Below are 20,680 nucleotides of genomic sequence, written 5' to 3'. Positions count from 1 at the left end.
GCTAGAAAGGCTGTTTAACAGGCAGAGTAGTGGCAATAGATGACTCCTTCCCTTTTCTAATCCTGCAGGTTATTTATTTTTACGTCTATTCTCTGCCCTAGGCAAGGTATGCCCTAGATGCTCTACCCTTCAGGGGAGGAAGGGAATTATTGTAGAACAAGAGATGGTGATTTCTGCCTGAGGAATGGGCCTTGGGTGGTATTGGGGTGCTGACTTTCTTTAGCAGTGGTGCTCCACCTGAGCTGCATGATAAAATCCGATTCTCTGCGGCGCTACCTAAGTGCCAAACCTTTATTAAGTTCTCCAGGTGATTGCAATGTGCAGCAAAGCTGAGAATCTTTGTCTTGGGACAGAGTCTCATTAAGTGCTCATCAGCATGGCCCGGAGAGCATGTGAAAGTTACAGAAGCCTGGGCCCCATCCTGAGAGTTTGATTCTGTGGCTCTGGGGTGGTACTCACTAATTTGCATTTTAACAGGTTCCCAGATGCTGCTGATGCTGCTGTCTGATACTCTGAGAACCAATCTTGAAGAGCCTGGTTCTTGTTATATTTTTATTGGAGTTCAGCTGCGAGTGGATGGAGAGGGAGGAATGAAATTTGGCAGGAGAGAACAGATACCACTAGCCTCCCCTCTGTCCTGGCCCAACTGCCCTTAAAGCCGAAGGTGAACTGACATACAGCTTTATTCTTAGCCTTTTTTTTTTTTTTTTTCACAGATTGAGAAAATAAAGGTTCTTCGGAGGTCAGTTGAACGGTCCAAAACTGATCAGACCAGATTTCACCATGCTGGTTTAGTTGGCTCGTTGCCCACACAGGCCACCCTCTTCCCGCCTTGGCGCCGCACCTCCAGAAAACACGGCTCAATCTGTGAATCTTTCTCTCCTCCCCGCCTGGACGCCTGCACGTCCTTACGTAGCCACGCAGGCAACGTGCATCCGAGGACGTTCAAAGCGCGGGGAGGACGACGTTCAAAGCACACAGCGTGCTGCGCGGGCGCTGGCGGCGAGGCGTTGCAGCCACTGTCATGGCCTGTGTCAACTCGGTGGTAAGGAGGCCCAGCCTGGCCTCTGGGCCTACACTCCCGGTGCAGAGGGTGCCAGGTGCTGGGTTTATGGCAGCCGGACACTGCACACCCTTTTTCCTCCTGGCTCTCAGACGTTAAGAAACCCCCACCCTCAGGGCCTCCCGCTGTTCTCCATGTGGGAGGATGGGATGAGGGCCAGTAGCCCTGCCGGAAGTGGGGCCTGGCTCCCACCGGAAGAGCAAGTGTCCCTGTTGTCCTCCTCCCCAAACGGAGGGTGTCTAGAATGAGCCCTTTAGAAGGTGGTGAGATACGGACCTGACCCTCACCCTCCCAGTTTCCTGTGTTTAGACATTTCCCGAGTTCAGCTGCACTCTGGTAGTAATTCTGAAGTTCGGTTATAGTTGATTCTAAGCTATATTACTTACACAAAATCACAGGTGATATATTTCATGTTACTCACCACGTATTTTCAAAGTTCTCCCTCACCTTCCTTCCCCTAACTTTTAGCTTCTTACTGCTTAACTGTACAATCAGATCTCCTTTAGGGGTTCCTCAGCCTCGGGATGAGAACTGGCAGGTGAAGTGGCACCCCTGAGACCCTCTGTCAATCTCAGAAACCCGAATGAAAGGGGAAAAAATAAAGCAAGGACTCACTTTGATTTTCAGTGCATCTCAACAGACTTCACATTTGGTGAAAGGCAACGTGCTTGTCCAGATCTGTTATTTGATGAGTTCCATGTATACACGTGCAGCACGAAAGAGTCAATTTTTAGAGAAATATTATTTTAATGTGTATCCATTTTCTGATGTTAATGAGTTTTAAGATAATGTAAAATACTTATGCCCTAATATAAGCTTACCACGTATGCCATTTTATCTGATGATGTACTCCAAGGAGAGAGAGAGTGCGTGCCTGCGTGTGTGTTTTAAATAGAGTAGAGATTAAGGTAGATTTCCTGGAGTATACAAAGCTTTAGTAAAGATAACAGATAGGAAAAGAATATAAAATCTTACTGTAGTCCTAGAAAAGAAAGAAAGAATGTTTAATGCCCACTTGGCTTTTGAAAAACTGTGTTCTAATGGGTTATTTTTGATGGCTGCTGTTACATTCTGAGGGCAGATTTTAAAGATGTTTGTAGCCCTAGGAGTTTCTTTTCCTTCAGCTTTAAAAGCGCTCACACTAGCTGGGACTAACATTGAAGTATGCCTTTATGAGGGTAAACTGTTTAAGGAGAAGTATTTAATCTAGGGCACTTAATCTTAATGGATATGCTTGTGAATAACATTATTTAAATGTAACTGATTGGCCCATTCATAGGTTTAGCCTGGATCTTTAGAAGCATTAGTTTAAAACCTGGCTACTGTTGGCATGAGTGGGAGTATTTCCTGGATAGTATGAAAAAGCAATGCTAGAATGCCACAATTTTCATTTTGGCTTGATTAAGCAATTTCAAACAACTCAACTAAATTCCTGTTTTGCCATTTCTTATTAGTGGGACTTTTACTAAGTCAGTCTTGTTATTACACTTAGTATTGCCATTTTACCTGGGGGTGAGAGTAGAGCACAGTTTTCATAGATTTGTAGGACCAAGTTTGTTTCACGACCAGTGTTTAATCTGGGTAGAAATGTTTTTAATATTATTGTTATGGCATGTGTTTTTTTTTTTAGGAAGTATTTTAGGGTGTTGCTTAGTCTCTGCAATATGCAGATTGTGGAAGGGTAAGGTTCTTTCATTTCTTGGTTTTAGGCAATCCGTTTTGGTGCAGTTATATTTTTACTTGACAATGGTTCAGAGTATTTTTTTGGTGTATGTGTATTTTGGAAGTGGGTCAGGCTTTGTTTACTCTGTTGCAGTGGTTCTCAACCTTTCTAATGCCGCGACCCTTTAATACAGTGCCTCATAAGTGACCCCCAACCATAAAATTATTTTCGTTGCCACTTCATAACTGTAATTTTGCTACTGTTATGAATCGTAATGTAAATATCTGTGTTTTCCGATGGTCTCAGGCGACCCTGCTAGCCCTGTCACACCCACAGGTTGAGAACCGCTGCTGTAGAGTCTAAGACCATCGGAAAACACAGATATTTACATTACGATTCGTAGCAGTAGCAAAATTACAGTTATGAAGTGGCAACGAAAATAATTTTATGGTTGGGGGTCACCATGAGGAACTGTATTAAAGGATCGCGGCATTAGAAAGGTTGAGAACTACTGCTATTATAAGTGCTTGTTCCAATCTTATGGCTTATTAGAAGTTTACTTGCATTTATGGAAAAAATATAATGAATTCAAAAAAAGCTCCTTTGGCCTCTTTGAGAAAAAGGTAAATTAAAGACAGGTTCATTTCCACCTGTCATAAATTAATTTCCCTTTTAAAAAGGAGTAGGGAGGCCCTAACCGGTTTGGCTCAGTGGATAGAGCGTCGGCCTGTGGACTCAAGGGTCCCAGGTTCGATTCCGGTCAAGGGCATGTACCTTGGTTGCGGGCACATCCCCAGTAGGAGGTGTGCAAGAGGCAGCTGATCGATGTTTCTCTCCCATTGATGTTTCTAACTCTCTATCCCTCTCCCTTCCTCTCTGTAAAAAATCAATAAAGTGTATTTAAAAATAAATAAATAAAAAGGAGTAGGGAGATTAAATACTGACACAAAAGCCAGGTAACATAACAGTAACCATACATCTTGATGAGATTACCTATATACTAGAGGCCCAGCGCACGAAATTCATGCACTTGGCGTGTGTGTGTGGGGGTCCCCTCAGCCCAGCCTGCGCCCTCTCGCAGTCCGGGAGCCCTTGGGGGATGTCCAACTATGGGGAGCAGGCCTAAGCCGTCAGTCAGACATCTGTAGCACTGCCCTGGAGGTGGGAGCACTGCGCTCCCCAGCTGTGAGCCCGGCTTCTGGCTGAAGTGGTGCACTGACCACCAGGGGGCAGTTCCTGCATTGAGCGTCTGCCCCCAGGTGGTCAGTGCACGTCATAGTGACTGGTCGTTTTGCCGTTCGGTCCATTTGCATATTAGCCTTTTATTATATAGGACTAGAGGAGGGGTGGGCAAACCTTTTGACTCGAGGGCCACAGTGGGTTCTTAAACTGGACTGGAGGGCCGGAACAAAAGCATGGATGGAGTGTTTGTGTGAACTAATATAAATTCAAAGTAAAGGAGCGGAGGGGAGAGCAAGAGAACCGGATAGAACAGCCGGATCCGGCCCGCGGGCCGTAGTTTGCCCACGGCTGGACTAGAGGCTCGGTGCATGAATTCGTGCACGGGTGGGGTCCCTCAGCCTGGCCGGCGATCAGGGCTGATTGGGGCTGTCTCACCCAGTCTCCATCTGGGCTGACTGTGGAAGGTTGGCCGGCTGGCCCTGATTGAGGCCAGCCGGCCGGGGGGAGGGACCACGGGAGATTGGCCAGCCATGGAAGGTTGGCTGTGGGAGTGCACTGACCACCGGGTGGGTGGGTGGGGGGTAAGCTCCTGCATTGAGCCTCTGCCCCCTCATAGCTACTGGCCAGTCATCCAGTCATCTGGTTGTAATGGACACTTAGGCTTTTATATATATAGGTATAAAAGCCTAAGCAACCAGACAATGGGCCAGTAGTATGATGCGCACTGACCACCAGGGGGCAGATACTCAATGTAGGAGCTGTCCCCCGGTGGTCAGTGTGCTCCCACACTGCTCAGCTGACAGATGAGTGCCAGATCCTGGACTCATGGCTGGCGAGTGCAGCTGCAGCGATGTGAGCCTCTCCTGTGGACACTCCCACTGTGCACCTCAGCGGAGGCGGTGGCAGGTGCAGCGGGCCAGGATGATTGGGGGTGGCACAGTGCCCAGCCCGGGCTCAGGCTCCTCCCAGGCTGCCTGCTGCTTTGCACACTACTTCGTGCTGTGCGGGATTGACGCGTACAGTGGGCTGGAGCCCCATGAGCTGGTGGGTAAGGCCGGGCTGTAGTGGTGCAGAGGTCCACTGATCTCTGCAAGCCAGGCCGAGGGACCCCACGGTGCACCAGGCCTCCAGTTATCTCATATTTTATTGTAGTCTTCTAACTCAGCCTTGTAGATATAGGCTGAGGCTATAGGTCTGAATGTAACACAATTTATGGCAAGCTAAGACTATACATACTGGAGGTGGATGCACTTAGTTAAAATTCACATGATGATTTGTCTTTAAACTCTAAGATTAGGAAGTGTACACTGCATGTCTTTTTGCAATATATTCAAACTTGAGAATTTAAGACTTTACCAATTGCATTTGTGTAGCCTAAACTCTATAGATCTGTAATTGAAGATGTGATTGAAGGAGTACGGGATCTATTTGCTGAAGAAGGTATAGAGGAACACGTCTTAAAAGACTTAAAGCAGGTTTGTCAATACAAGTTTTTCTGTCTTGTTTTTCAGCTTATCCTATCTAATAAAAGAGTAATATGCAAAATTGACCATCACTCCAACACACAAGATGGCTGCCCCCATGTGGACACAAGATGGCCGCCATAAGATGGCCTGCAGGGGAGGGCAGTAGTGGGCAGTTAGGGGTGACCAGGCCAGCAGAGGAGGACAGTTGGGGGTGACCAGGCTGGCAGAGGAGGGCAGTTGGGGGAGACCCAGGCCTGCAGGGGAGGGCACTTAGGGGTGACCGGGCCAGCAGAGGAAGGCAGTTGGGGGAGACCAGGTCAGCAGGGGAGGGCAGTTGGGGGGGACCAGGCCTGCAGTGGAGAACAGTTGGGGGGACCCAGGCCTGCAGGGGAGGGCAGTTTGGGACAACCAGGCAAGCAGGGAGGGCAGTTAGAGGTGACTGGGCCAGCAGGGGAGGGCAGCTGGGGGCAACCAGGCCTGCAGGGGAGGGCAGTTAGGGGCAATTGGGCTGGCCAGGGAGTAATTAGGCATCGATCAGGCTGGCAGGGGAGTGGTTAGGGGGTGATCAGGCTGGCAGGCAGAAGTGGTTAGGGGCAATCAGGAAGGCATGCAGGTGAGCGGTTGGGAGCCAGCAGTCTTGGATTGTGAGAGGGATGTCTGACCGCCCATTTAGGCCCGATCCTATTGGATTCAATAGGATCGGGCCTAAATGGGCGGTCGGATATTCCTCAAGGGGTCCCAGATTGGAGAGGGTGCAGACTGGACTGAGGGACACTCCCCACCCCCATGCACGAATTTCATGCACTGGGCTTCTAGTAAAGATGATAATTATAGTTTTAATCCCTTAATTATAGTTTAATACCCATTCATTGTGCCATCATCTGACATTTTAATTTTTAAAAAGTAAAATAATAAATAAGCATTATAATGTTTTATTTTATTTGTTTAAAAGCAAATATTTTTTTTATCTGCAGCTCTGGGAAACAAAGATTTTGCAGTCTAAAGCAACAGAAGACTTCTTCAGAAATAGTGTCCATTCACCTCTGTTCACCCTTCAGTTGCCACACAGATTGCACCAAACATTGCAATCATCAACAGGTTGGATACAGTTAGTAAATTAGTACCATTTGGATCTTCAGACCAAATTCTTATTTGGTGGTGGTTTTGAATTAGACAGGGTAATGTTCTTAAGGTGAGAGGGCTCAGACCTCAAAATCATTACCATTAAGTGAACACAGTTACCCCATATAACTATTGACAATCAGATTGTTCAACTAATATTTTAAAATATTAAAAGTCCACAAAGGTGACAAAGTCTTACTTTGAGAGGAACAAGTCATATAATTTGTGGCTATTGGGAGTATGCTTTGGTTATTTCAAAGAATTTGGTGAGTTCTAGTCAAGGAATAATCCAGACACCTTTGCTGAAGAAGCAGAGGCAAAGATGGGTGCTTGCATACTTGTGCATTCTTTCTCTTGGTTTCTGTATATATTATGCATCTTGGTTTCTGTATATATTATACATCTTGGTTTCTGTATTATATATTTGTTAATGTATTGAAAGCAAAATGGAGAATTAACAAGAATATGGAGGTTATTCAGGCTACCTCACTCTTTTGGATATATATAGTGATGGCTAGAAAATGACCCTATGCATCTAATTTTTATTCTTTGACTTATTAAATCTAGACCTCTGCTTTTAAGAGAAATATGTGTCCATATTATTTATATCAAACTGGAAAAGACTAGCTAATGAGAGAGAAAACTATACTGTTATATCTTCCTAGCCTTTATTCCTTTTTTTCTTCTCTGATTCTTACAGTATTTTATGCTACCCTAATGTGTGTGCGTGTTTCTAGCCATCTTTGTATATATATCCAAAACAGTGAGGTAGCCTGAATAATCTCCATATTTTTGTTAACGCTCCATTTTTTGTGTGTGTGTCTCTGTGTGTGTCTCTGTGTAGACATATATGTGTGTAAACATGTACACATATACATATATACATGTATATGTTTATACAAACACACAGATGCAGCTACACACAAAAATAGGTTTTATTGAGTTTAGCTGAAATTCAGTAGATTAATGTTTGTAAGAGGTGATTTTGGATTAGATTTTTAATAATAACTAGGTTGTTCATTGCACACTGGGGAACATTCACATGAAAATCACATGGGCCAAAGTGAAGAGAAAAATAGTAAGGAGGCTAATACCTCATTTACAAAATGAGAGAATTTAAGTGTGGCAGCAATTATAATTTATTAAAAAAATGAAGTAAGTTAACAATAGATAGTAAATTACCAAACACAAATTTTATCTAATGCTATGTTTATAAAGTATAACTCTGCTCTATAAGAATTAGCCATGGCAGTTTTAATTACTAAGATGACACATCAAAACATTTTCCATCAGTGTTGGATTTTTGATTATGTTTTTAACTTTCCTATTTTATTAAGACATCCCTTTATTTTTCTATTTAAATAACATCGTTTTGAATTTTTTCTTTCTTAAAGAACTTCAGAGATTTTTACTTAGGAGTGGCTTGGAGGATGGCAAGTGTGAAAGGAGTAAAATACTTGACTGTCTTTTATCAAAAGCATAGTTAACACTTCTCAGGTTCTTTGTCCTTCAATATTGCAATACTTGATTTTGCCACAAGATGGTAATATTCACAGTGATTTAAACCACAAAGTAGTCTTGAAACTGATATAGTTAGTTAGCTTTCACTCAGCACTTTTATTATTCTCTGTCTTAGAAGTTGGAATAATAGAAACAATTATATTTAAATAAGACAGTTTTTCTCATTTCTTTTACATCATTTATAATCAAATAGTTTAAGAGGAAGTATAAATATATCCTTTAAAAATGCATTTTGGGGCTTTCTCCTCTTCATTTTTAGGTATCCTAAAAATAGAATTCTTAAAGAAAATAGTCGTATAAAATTGGTGTACTTCTTAATTATATCTTTCCAATGTATACTTTTAAAAGCTTGATTAAAATAAACTAATTTCTACAACCTTTTTATCTCTTGATAACAAGTTCAGATTAATCCTACAATACAATAAAACTTTGCCTTTGTCCCACCCTTTTATTTTTGTATTTTATTTTATTTTTTTAAAATAAATCTTTATTCAGATTATTACAATTGTTTCTCCTTTTTCCTCCCATAGCTCCCCTCCACCCGGTTCCCACCCCACCTTCTGCCCTTACCTCCCCCACACTGTCCTCATCCATGGGTGTATGATTTTTGTCCAATCTCTTCCTGACCACCCCCATACCCCTTTACCCCTGAGAATTATCAGTCCACTCCCTTTCTATGCCCCTGATTCTATTATATTCACCAGATTATTCTGTTCCTCAGGTTTTTAATTCACTTGATTTTTAGGTTCACTTGTTGATATGTATTTGTTGTTCATAATTTTTATCTTTACTTTTTTCTTCTTCCTCTTTAAGAATACCTTTCAGCATTTCATATAATACTGGTTTGGTGGTGATGAACTCCTTTAGCTTTTTCTTATCTGTGAAGCTCTTTATCTGACCTTCAATTCTGAATGATAGCTTTGCTGGGTGGAGTAATCTTGGTTGTAGGTTCTTGCTATTCATCACTTTGAATATTTCTTGCCACTCCCGTCTGGCCTGCATAGTTTCTGTTGAGAAGTCAGCTGACAGTCGTATGGGTGCTCCCTTGTAGGTAACTAACTGTTTTTCTCTTGCTGCTTTTAATATTCTCTCTTTGTCTTTTGCTCTTGGCATTTTAATTATGATGTGTCTTGGTGTGTTCCTCTTTGGATTCCTTTTGTTTGGGGCTCTGTTTGCTTCCTGGACTTGTAAGTCTATTTCTTTCACCAGGTGTGGGAAGTTTTCGGTCATTATTTCTTCAAATAGGTTTTCAGAATCTTGCTCTCTCTCTTCTTCTGGCACCCCCATAATTCTGATGTTGGTATGCTTGAAGTTGTCCCAGAGGCTTCTTACACTATCTTCAACTTTTTGGATTTTTTTTTCTTTTTGCTTTTTCGGTTGAGTGTTTTTTGCTTCTTTGTATTTCAATTCTTTGACTTGATTCTTGTGTTCCTCTAGTCTGTTGTTGGGTCTCTGTATAATATTTTTTATTTCAGTCAGTGTATGTTTAATTTCTAGTTGGTCCTTTTTCATATCTTCGAGGGTCTCGTTATATTTATCGGCCTTTTCTAGGATATTCTTAAAAAGCCTTATAACCGTGGTTTTGAATTCTATATCCAGTCGTTTGTTTTCCTCCATTTCTTTCATTTGTGATCTGTTTCTTTGACGCTGCATTTTCACTGCTTCCCTGAGTTGGTAGGGTAGATTTGTGTGCTAGGTTTCCTATATGGCCCAGTGGGTCGGCCTCTCAGTTAACCTGAGGTGGACACTCTTGGTGCACCCCTTTGTGGACTGTGTGTACAGCCTTGTTGTAGTTAAGTCTTGATTGTTGTTGGTATCACTGGGAGGAATTAACCTCCAGGCCAGTTGGCTGTAAGGATCAGCTGTGTCTATGCTGGGAGAAGTTCGGTGTTGGAGACAGCCTTATAGGATTAGACTTGCCAAATTGCAATAGCCTCTGTGCTCAGCTTGGATGGGGTGGAGTCTCAGGGCAGAGCAGACAGTCTTGGCTTCCAGTCAGCCTTGCCCTTGCGTGCATGTGCGCCTGCAGACCTCTGCCTTCCCTGGCTTCCGAGTCTCTGCCCAAGAGTCCAGATTCCCCCCCGTAAGAGTGTTGCTTCCCAGGGGCTCGCCTGGAACTGGGGTTCAGTGCAGTCAGAACTGGGACTCAGTGCAGTCAGGAGCTTCTGACTCCCTTCCACTAGGGAAAGCCTGTGGCAACCTCCGCAGCCTTTGTGCACACTGGTGCGCGTGCCTCCAGAACACTGCCTGCTGGGGCTCCCCCGGGTCTCCCCCGGGTCTCTGAGTGAGTCTCCGGGTGCCTTTCTCTCTACCTGACAGTCCCCCTGTATGAGCCTGGGTCCACGGGGTTTCGCCCGGGACTGGGGTTCAGTGCAGTCAGAACTGGGGTTCAGTGCGGTCGGGGGCTTCCTTCCCCCTTCCGCCAGAGAAAGTCAGCCAGGCTCTCAGCCACCCTTCCTCTCTGCGCGCACAAAGACCCTTTGCCGTACCTCCAATTCTCTGAGCTTTTCTCTTTCCTTCTAGTTGTAGAATTTTCACTCAGCCAGCTTTCCTGTGGTTCTGGATGGTGTCCGTTCTGTCTTTTAGTTATAGTTTTGAAATTGTTGTGCGAGGCAGCAGTTTAGGTGCTTACCTAAGCCGCCATCTTGGTTTCTCTCTGTCCCACCCTTTTTAACTTGATTGTCCTATTATAGTTTCTGACTGTATTGGCAAAAAAAGGAAATTCTTTTTTTAAAATTTAATAAATCTTTATTGTTCAGATTATTACAATTTTTTCTCCTTTTTCCCCCCATAGCTCCCCTCCACCCGGTTCCTACCCCACCCTCTGCCCTTACCTCCCTCCCACTGTCCTCATCCATAGGTGTACGATTTTTGTCCAGTCTCTTCCCGCACCCCCCACACCCCTTCCCCCCCGAGAATTGTCAGTCCACTCCCTTTCTATGCCCCTGATTCTATTATATTCACCAGTTTATTCTGTTCATCAGATTTTTTTATTCACTTGATTTTTAGGTTCACTTGTTGATAGACATGTATTGTTCATAATTTTTATCTTTACCTTTTTCTTCTTCTTCCTCTTCTTAAAGAATACTTTCAGCATTTCATATAATACTGGTTTGGCAGTGATGAACTCCTTTAGCTTTTTCTTATGTGTGAAGCTCTTTATCTGCCCTTCAATTCTGAATGATAGCTTTGCTGGGTGGAGTAATCTTGGTTGTAGGTTCTTGCTATTCATCACTTTGAGTATTTCTTGCCACGCCTGTCTGGCCTGCATAGTTTCTGTTGAGAAATCAGCTGACTGTCATATGGGTGCTCCCTTATAGGTAACTGTTTTTCTCTTGCTGCTTTTAATATTCTCTCTTTGTCTTTTGCTCTTGGCATTTTGATTATGATGTGTCTTGGTGTGTTCCTCTTTGGATTCCTTTTGTTTGGGGTTCTGTGCGCTTCCTGGACTTGTAAGTCTATTTCTTTCACCAAGTGGGGGAAGTTTTTGGTCACTATTCTTCAAATAGGTTTTCAGTATCTTGCTCTCTCTCTTCTCCTGGCACCCCATAATTTGGATGTTGGTATGCTTGAAGTTGTCCCAGAGGCTTCTTACACTATCTTCAACTTTTTGGATTTTTTTTTTCTTTTTGCTTTTTCGGTTGAGTGTTTTTTGCTTCTTTGTATTTCAATTCTTTGACTTGATTCTTGTGTTCCTCTAGTCTGCTGTTGGGTCTCTGTATAATATTTTTTATTTCAGTCAGTCTGTGTTTAATTTCTAGTTGGTCCTTTTTCATATCCTCGAGGGTCTTGCTAAATTTATCGGCCTTTTCTAGGAATTTCTTGAAAAACCTTATAACCATGGTTTTGAACTCTATATCCAATTGTTTGTTTTCCTCCATTTCTTTCGTTTGTGATGTTTCTTTGTCTCTGCATTTTCATTGCTTCCCTGAGTTGGTAGGATGGCTTTGTGTGCTAGGTGTTTTATATGGGCCAGTGGGTTGGTCTCCCAGTTACCTGAGGTGGACACTCTTGGTGCACCCCTTTGTGGACTGTGTGTATAGCCTTGTTGTAGTTAAGTCTTGATTGTTGTTGGTGTCACTGGGAGGAATTGACCTTCAGGCCAATTTGCTGTGAGAACCCGTTGTGTCTATAATGGAAGAACTGCTGTGCTGGAGACACGCTTATGGGGGAGGACTTGCTTCAGTGGGGCTTTGGTGCTTACTGAGTCTGCCTCTTGAATGTGTCACTTATGGATGTGAGTAGTTGAAATCTGGTGTCGTCTCACACTGACCACTAGATACACTAGCTTCTGGATCTCCAATGAGGTGCTGGTCAGCTACTGTCTGAGGCCACCCAGCAGGAGGTACAGCGAGAACTACAGTTTTCTCCTCTTTGCTTGGGGTTTGGAGGTTTTGGAGCTGTCTGACCAGAGTTGCAGTTTGTTTGGTTAAGCTGTGATAGGGCAGGCTATTTATATGCAAAAACCAGTGGGTGGAGCTTGGGTAGGTTTGTAGATTGTGTGGGGCGGGGTCTCAGGGAGTCACTAGACTAGGGCGTGGCAAACAGTGATGGTTGCCAGTCAGCTGTCTCTGTGTTTCCATGTTTCCAAGTCCTCGCGTCCCACGCCCCAGCGCAGTAAACAATGATAGCTGGGCGCACCTCTGCAAGAAAGTCACCCTCACTTTCTGACCCGATGGCAGACAGTCCAGCTTCTCCCCATAGGAGTTTGGGTCCCCAGTGTCTCCCCAGAAACTGGAGTTTAGAGTAATTGGGAGCTTGTCTCCCTCAGGTTGAAAGAAGCAGTGCACCCAGACACCCGCCGCCAGCCCGATTTGCGTGCCTCCGTACCTCAGCTTTTCAGCGCTTGTGCACATCTCAATGCTCTTTTCTTTTTTCTTCTAGTTGTAGAACTCCCACTCAGCCAGCTTTCCCATGGTTCTGGGTTAGACATTTTGTCCTTTAGTTGTAGTTTTGAAATTGTTGTGCGAGGCAGCAGTTTAGGTGTTTACCTATGCCGCCATCTTGGTTTCTCCTCTAAGAAATTCTTGTATCTTCAGTTGTCAACTTTTTTTGGGCATCTCAGGATTCCTTTATACTGTTAAAAATTGAGGCCCTCAAAGAGCTCTTTTTTAAAAAAATCCTTACTCAAGGATATGTTTATTGATGAGAGAGAGAGAGAGAGAGAGAGAGAGAGAGAGAGAGAGAGAGAAACATTGATGTGAGAGACAAACATCGATCCTACCAGGGATCGAACCTACAACCTTGGTATGTGCCCTGAACAGGAGTTGAACATGCAACCTTTTTGGTGTATGGGATGCTGCTCCAATGAACTGAGTCACCTGGCCAGGACTCGAAGAGCTTTCTTTTATATGGGTTTTAAGTATCTACTTACCATATTAGAAAGTAAAGCTGAGAAATTTAGAAATTATTGGTTTATTAATTTAAAAATGACTATGTTAACATAAAAACATATTTGTTAAAATGAGTTAAAATATATTTTTTAAAACTATTTTTTCAGAACAAAAATATTTAATGAGAAGAGTGGCATTGTATTATTTTTCTGCAAATTTTGTTGTCTGGCTTAATAAAGACAGCTGGATTCTCATATCTATTTTTAGTTCAATCTGTTGTGCTATGTGGTTTTAGCTAAAGTATATGAAGAAAATGTAGCCTTCCACTGATAGATATTTGGAAAAGAAGGAGTATTTTAATAGCATTTTCAGATAATTTAATATTACACTAAAACTCAACAAGTGGTAGTTTTTGAGAGGTAGTGCAGGGTGGAATCTGAAACCATTAAATGGACTTTTTGTAATGTTAAAGTTCGCTGGTAGATCTTGCACTTGGAATGACTCTTTAATCCATGTGTAATTTTTTAACATATTTGGTAATTTGGAAAATATTGGGTCACTGAGTTGTGCAGTTGACACATCATTTATTAAATAAGATTTAAAAAAATCATGTTCATTAATATCACCACATATCCTATTAGAAAAGTATTAGAAAACTATCAAGCCCACTGTGGTGGATATAAAGTTTCCAAATTTCGATATTTTGCTTGAAAATGTGAATTTTATTATTAATAAAACAAATATTATCAGTTTGCTTTCCTTGAAGTAGTGGGTGTACTTAGTTCATTTTCAAAAAAATGTCTGCCAAATACCTAAATCTGAATAACCATAGGTTCTGTCAGTTCTTTTTTCTCATTTTTTTTATCCTCCCCCAAGGATATATTTTTATTGATTTTTAGAGAGAAATGGGATTCTGTTAGTAACCTCCGAATAGCAGGTGTAAACTAGGACTGTTCTGGGCAAATTGGGACATATAGTCACCTAATCTATTTCTAGGGTAATTTATATCAGTTCTGCTATTTGGTCTTCATATTCCATGATCTTTTTCATGAAACCATCAGTCATTGTGGGAGGAAGTAAAAGAACAGGAACAGAGAGAGGTTTGTGGTAGCTTTCATTTTTAAGTATTAAAACACCTGAAGTTCAAGTATAAATCTTATGTCCAGTAGTTCTTGAACTTAGATCTGGTGAAAATTTTAGCAATCCTGTTGGTTCTTGAGATAATTTTAGTTAGAATATTCAGTTTGGTTAATATGTGGAGACATCTATATGTTAATGAGTAGTCACAAAGAGGAAATTGACCAGTCTTTGCACCTCTTGATCACGTGACTTGGTTATTAAGATTTGGAATGATTCAAAGCAGGACTAGGAATTGTAAAATTATTGACTGTCTTAATGTAGCAAAGACTTTTTGGTGTACAAGGAAAAATACACTTATAAATGTGAGTATTGTTATGCCATATTGTCTTTTTACAAAATGTCTTAAATTATATTTGTGGATTGAATTCTTTCTAAAAGCACATTCTTTTGTGAAATTTAATATTTTAAAATATATACATGAAGACCAAAATTCTGACACTTTGTTTAACTAAAAACAAGTATTCAGTTAAAACTTAATTGGTTATCAAAACCATCTTGAATATTTTGAAAAGTGTGTTGCAGGAACATAAATTTATATATAACATATATATATATATATATATATATACATATACACATATATATAATTTATGAACATACATAAATGGTGCATGTAACTTGTGAATTTAGTATCAAACTTAAGTAGGAACTGCATGAAACTTTACTATAAAATTCTGTTTGTTTATGCTTTTATTCTGATGGCTATAAAGAAACTCTTAAAGCTCTTACAGCTCTGTTTGATTTATATAACTATAGAGAATTACCCTTTAGGATTTATTGCAAGATCTTTAAATAGGAGCATTGTTGCTATTTTTCCTTAAGAAATTCATTTAATTGCTTCAGACAATGTGTTAACAGATTTTTGTTTCCTCTCAGGCTATGGCTTAAGCTGTACCAGCTTAAGCTTTGCTCACTTCAGCTAATTAAGACTGATACCATTATTTTCCTGCCACCACAATTCTTCCAAATTTAGCCTTTTTTAAAGAATGCCTGTTAATAAGCGAAGGCATAGATGAACAGAGGATAAAAATAATTTTGTGCTTCATTAACCATCAATCTATGTAGCCTCACTTCTGTTGTCTTAATGTGGGAAGAATGGTTTAAAAGATATTTGCTCTTCTGAGCTTTTTGTTGTATATTTTAGTGTCAGAAATAGATCTTGGGACAATTTTCCTTAATGTAGTATGTGAGAAAGGCCATATACATTTAATACCTTTGTGCTACATGAACATTCTGATTTTTTTTTTTTAAAAGAAAAGGCAAAATGATAGTCTTAACAGTCATATTCATGTAGGTAAAATGAACCTTGAGGTAAGGTTTAAGGTTACATTGATCAACTGAGATCCTTCTACTGGAATTACTGTTTGTTTTTTAGACTGATTTTTAAAATGATTACATTTACAGCCATTTGGCCAACCTTTTAGATATATTATAAATAATAAAGGGATAATTAGCATAGAAAATTGGTAGAAAATAAAGATATGAGATTGCAGCTTTAATACAGGTTGAGTTGGTATTTCCCCAATAATTTGTTCTTATATATTTTTTAAGCAATCATACCTGTTTTATGCAAAGATTTCAGGAGACATGGTATTCATTTATTTCTATACCTATGTAGCTGTGCTTGTCTTACTTGGCTAAAGTACTGTAAATATTTTTTTTATAAAATGAATGAATTGAAAGCTCTTTTGAACCTATAGAATTTAGGGTAATTGGTGTTGGGTTATATATTTTTGCTCAATAGTACAATCTTTGGAGATAATGCACTTTAACAAATACTACCTTTTCTCCCCTGTGAAATGTTGTAATGGAGATTTAGTGCTACATTGACTTACTAAAGATAATCTAGGTATTTATTGTGGCTTTCTATAATACAGTATACTTTATTAAAATGAAAAGTTTCTTTTGGTATTTAAAGTAGGTTAGTTGTAAAGTCCTTAAAGTTGTTGGGAAAAATACAGTTAAATACTTTTACCTCTTTTGGGGTCAGGAAGTTTAGAATTCACCATGGTCAAACATGTTAGAAATGGAAACCAGTTTTAAAAAATAAGCTATACTTAGGAATTTTATTCATTTGGTAAATTCTAATGAATTGTATAATTATTTCGTTTTTTATGCAGCTTCATTAGTTATTCCTGCTAGTAGAACTCTTCCCGGTCTTACCACAGCAGAACTGGTATGTAGCTTATTTATGATATATTTTAAAAGATATGCCCCACATTTAGTGAATGGTAGCAGAAGACTGGGCATAGATGTAATTCCTAATTCTCCGTGTGAATAGGAAAGGATGTGGTAAAGGATGGGGAGACACGAAAAATTTCTATAACAAAGATGTTGCGAAAACTCAGGAGTTCCAGAATTGACATTTTCTTATCAACTTTTTCTATCTTTCAGAGAAGTTATTAGCATCTACCAAGACTACACCTTCAAGATTATAATATTTCTGAAGTTACATTGTATGGAGTTTTAATACACTGTATAATATTATATACTTGGTGGATTGTAAATAGATAATTTTGATAGGTACTTTTTCTGATATTTTTCTCCTCAGAGTTGAGCCACATCATAGTTAGTCCCTTGATTTAAGTGGAGCATTTTGGTCATTTTTTTTGCTTTTGTATAGTAGAAGATGAAGTATAGATTCCCCACACATATGATTTGAGGAAGAAAATAAAATTAAACATGTATAGAAAATTGAGTAGTTTTCCGTGGGGAAAAATAGCATGCTTTTTCTTTTACCTTTTTTCCATTGGTACTGATGGTATGTAATCTAGTAACTATTTTCATTTTCTTTCAGCCCATCAGCTACTTTTCTAGGATAAATGGTTTAGCGGGCTATTTATTTCCATTTCATCATAAAAAACAAACAATAACTATACTGCTTCCAGGATATTTAAGAAGAATGGTGCTGCTTTTGATAGGAGACTAATGAAGAAATGTCTCTGCCTTTGAAATTCATGGACATAACTTTTCTCCTGATTAAAGAAAAAATATTCTTAAAAGTAAAAACAAATTTATAAAGTAAAAAGTGAAATAACCATGCAGTGTTATACGCCAAAGATAACTGTTTTAATTGATTGTTGTATACCCATCTAGACTCTTTCATGAAAGTTATATTAATTTTTAGGGTAAAAGTAGGATCATTCTCTGTATCATTTCTGTAATTTCTTTTTTTAAATTTAGTAATATAGAGGTATTTTTTTTCAATGCCAGTTAAATATTGATTAGTCTTAGTGGGTACATCGCGATTTAATTAACCAGTCTTGTTGATGGACATTTAAATTATGTTTAGTTTGTTTTAATATAACATCCCATGGTTATACCTGTAGATACATCTTTGTGTATTTGTGTGATAATCAGGTAATCAGAATAAATTCCTGGAAATAGAATTTCTAGATCAAAGATCATGCATAGTATATATTGGAAAATTGCAATTTTGGTATATATTGCAAAATTGTTCTCCAAAAGAATTATATCATATACACTCATACAAGCAGTGGTCCGAGAGAATCTTTCTGCCTGCCTTCCTTCCTTCCTTCCTTCCTTCCTTCCTTCCTTCCTTCCTTCCTTCCTTCCTTCCTTCCTTTGTTTATTATTGCATCCTTTCTAACATTGAGTGTTACTAATAGGTCTTTTAAATTATTGCAGGTCTGATAGGCAAAAATGTTTGTCTTTTGATTTAGTATTAAAAAATTTTAAACCTTAAAGTTTATTTCAAAACAAAAATTATACACTATTGTATCATCTACTTTAAAATACCGTTAGTGATCAACTTATAGACTAGAGGGCTATAAACAACTATGGTTCTTATATTTGACATCTTGAAGGTCAGTGGCCCAGATAAGGCTATGTAGTGGGCAAGTTTTATATCAGTGCTCATACTGTTAAAACTTAATGGATTTATTGCTAATAGCCATAGAACAGAATTCTTTTTATTTATAATGAGATTATTTGAATTAAATATAAAAAGCTGTTTTTTTAAAAAGACCTGAGATGTAATGTTAAGTGTAGTCAAACTGTTGTCCTGAATCAGATCTTTTGACCATCTATGACATCAGGAAAAAAAGATACAAGTAAAGCTCTTTTGTAACTTTCTAATATAAATTTCTCATATCTAGAGCACCGCAAACTCCAGTGCAAACTTCGCTTTTCCTGGTTATCCTATTCATGTACCAGCAGGTGTGACGCTACAGACTGCATCTGGTAAGAGTATAGTCTAAAATGTTTTATTTTTAGCATTTGTATTGACTTCTGGATGGTAATATTGATGATTAAACTTCATATCAGAAATTATAAGAAATTTTAATAAAACTTGATTTAAGTGTAATGATTAATGATGGTTATTATTGTTATGGAGGCAGTCTATCATGAAAGACACTGTACTAGGCCTGTCCTGTATTTCATTCTAAATTCTCTTTCCCAACATTGTATAAGATACTTTATATATGTTTTCCCTAATTCAAGTCAGTTATCTAAATTTTGATGAATGCAAAATAATATATCTGGCCCCAACTAGGTGGCTCAGTTGGTTGGAGTATCATCCTGTATACCAAAAAGGCTGCAGGTTCAATTCCCTGTCAGGGCATATATATAGGTTGTGGGTTTGATCCCAGATCAGGCCTGGAGGCAACTGACTGATGTTCCTCCCTCCCTCCCTCCCTCCCTCCCTCCCTCCCTCCCTCCCTCCCCCCCTCCCTCTCCCTCCCTTCTTCTCTCTCTAAAATAAATAAACATATTCTCAGGTGAGGATTAAAATAAAAAAAATCATATCTGTGTCTCTGTTAGGTCTAATCAAGAAAAACTAAAGATTATATTGAGCAACCTTTGTCTCCTCCTTATTGGAGATTGTATGGCATAATGGAAAGAATATCCAAAATGTTCAAATAATTCTTAACTTGAAAGATAATTATATCTATTCTTTGGGTTGTTGTAAAGTTTAAGCAAAATACCTAACACAATACTCAAAAAATAAATTTGGTCTTTTTAGTTTTATTTTAAAGGACAGAGAGGAGAAATTTGATAACTTTTGAAATTAAAAAACTCTTTTTTTGGTAGCCTTCTGTTATAATTGTTATATGGTATCTATATCTTAAATATATGAAACATATTCTCCATGATTATGTTTGTTAAAATCCCAAATTTGGGTTGGTAACACTGTAATTTATCAAACAATGGGAGAGGTTTATGGAGTAAATATTGGTGGTCTATAAGTATTTCAAAATGTGCCATATAAGCAATAGTGGGAAAAGGCTAGAGTTAAGCAAGACATATTTAATTTTTAAAAATGAGCAATACATATTTATTCTAGAAAATACAAAAAAAGAAAAGCTCCTAGAGATAACCACTGTTAACACATTGATATATTTCCTCCCAGCCAACATCTTGTATTTTGAAGGAAATTAGGATTCTATTGTTCTTATAGTTTTGATATCTCCTTTTTAAGGTTACCTTTATAAAGTCAATGTACCAATTACGGTGACACAGACTTCTGGAAGAGCAAGTATTCTTCAGCATCCAATTCAGCAAGTATTTCAGCAGCTTGGGCAGCCTTCAATAATACAGACCAGTGTTCCACAATTGAATCCATGTTCTCTTCAAGCATCTATTGAAAAATCACAGAGAATGGAAACTGTGCTCCAGCAACCCACAATTCTTCATTATGGGACAGTGGATAGGAAGCATTTAGAAAGTGCCACCAGTGATATACTTGTACTTCCTGGAAATGAGCATAAAATCATGTCTGAAGCTTTGCTGAGTCAGCCAGCAAGCTCTCAGTATGTCAGTCTTCCTGGTATTGGAGTTCCTCCACAGGTCTCTCAAAGAGATGCCAATGTGGAGCCTTTGCTCAGTGTTTCAGCTAGTGGGACTCAAAATCTGCATGGTGGGCCCATGGCCACAGGCCCTCAGGGGGCTCAGCACCAGCACTCATCTGATGGTCAGCTTCATTTTCTTAAAAATAGGATGTTGGGATGTGATTCTGTGAAGCAGCCAAGAAATATAGAGGAGCCCAGCAGCCTACCTGTCTCAGAGAAGGTATTAGGGGATAAGCAATGGCCAGTAATTAGACATTTTGAGTTTTTTAAGATGTAAGGTTTCTTAGAAGTATGTATGTTTTGTTTTTTTTCTTTAGAAAATTGTTTTTTAAAATTTTTTTTATTATAACTATTAGTTTTTAAAGTATTCATCATGC

General features: G+C 39.5%; 1 protein-coding gene across 2 annotated transcripts in view; it reads left to right on the top strand.

Annotated features, from left to right (window-relative positions):
* Positions 1 to 1,024: 1,024 nt before the first annotated feature.
* GTF2A1L (general transcription factor IIA subunit 1 like) overlaps positions 1,025 to 20,680 on the top strand; it is a gene marked incomplete at its 5' end in the record, with an annotated part of 42,480 nt that continues 22,824 nt past the window's right edge. Inside the window, 6 exons of one of the 2 annotated variants that reach the window (XM_080684838.1) lie at positions 1,025 to 1,045; positions 5,282 to 5,383; positions 6,349 to 6,472; positions 16,611 to 16,666; positions 18,609 to 18,693; positions 19,934 to 20,523. In XM_080684838.1, coding sequence (XP_080540964.1) covers positions 1,025 to 1,045; positions 5,282 to 5,383; positions 6,349 to 6,472; positions 16,611 to 16,666; positions 18,609 to 18,693; positions 19,934 to 20,523 — 978 coding nt within the window. The remainder of the gene's footprint in view (positions 1,046 to 5,281; positions 5,384 to 6,348; positions 6,473 to 16,610; positions 16,667 to 18,608; positions 18,694 to 19,933; positions 20,524 to 20,680) is intronic. The other variant, XM_080684839.1, reaches the window with a different exon arrangement.

This window comes from Plecotus auritus (genome assembly GCF_963455305.1).
Source record: "Plecotus auritus genome assembly, chromosome: 8".
Classification (NCBI taxonomy): Eukaryota; Metazoa; Chordata; class Mammalia; order Chiroptera; family Vespertilionidae; genus Plecotus; species Plecotus auritus.
Note: the sequence above shows the minus strand (reverse complement) of the source record. Positions and strands in the feature narration are given on the sequence as shown.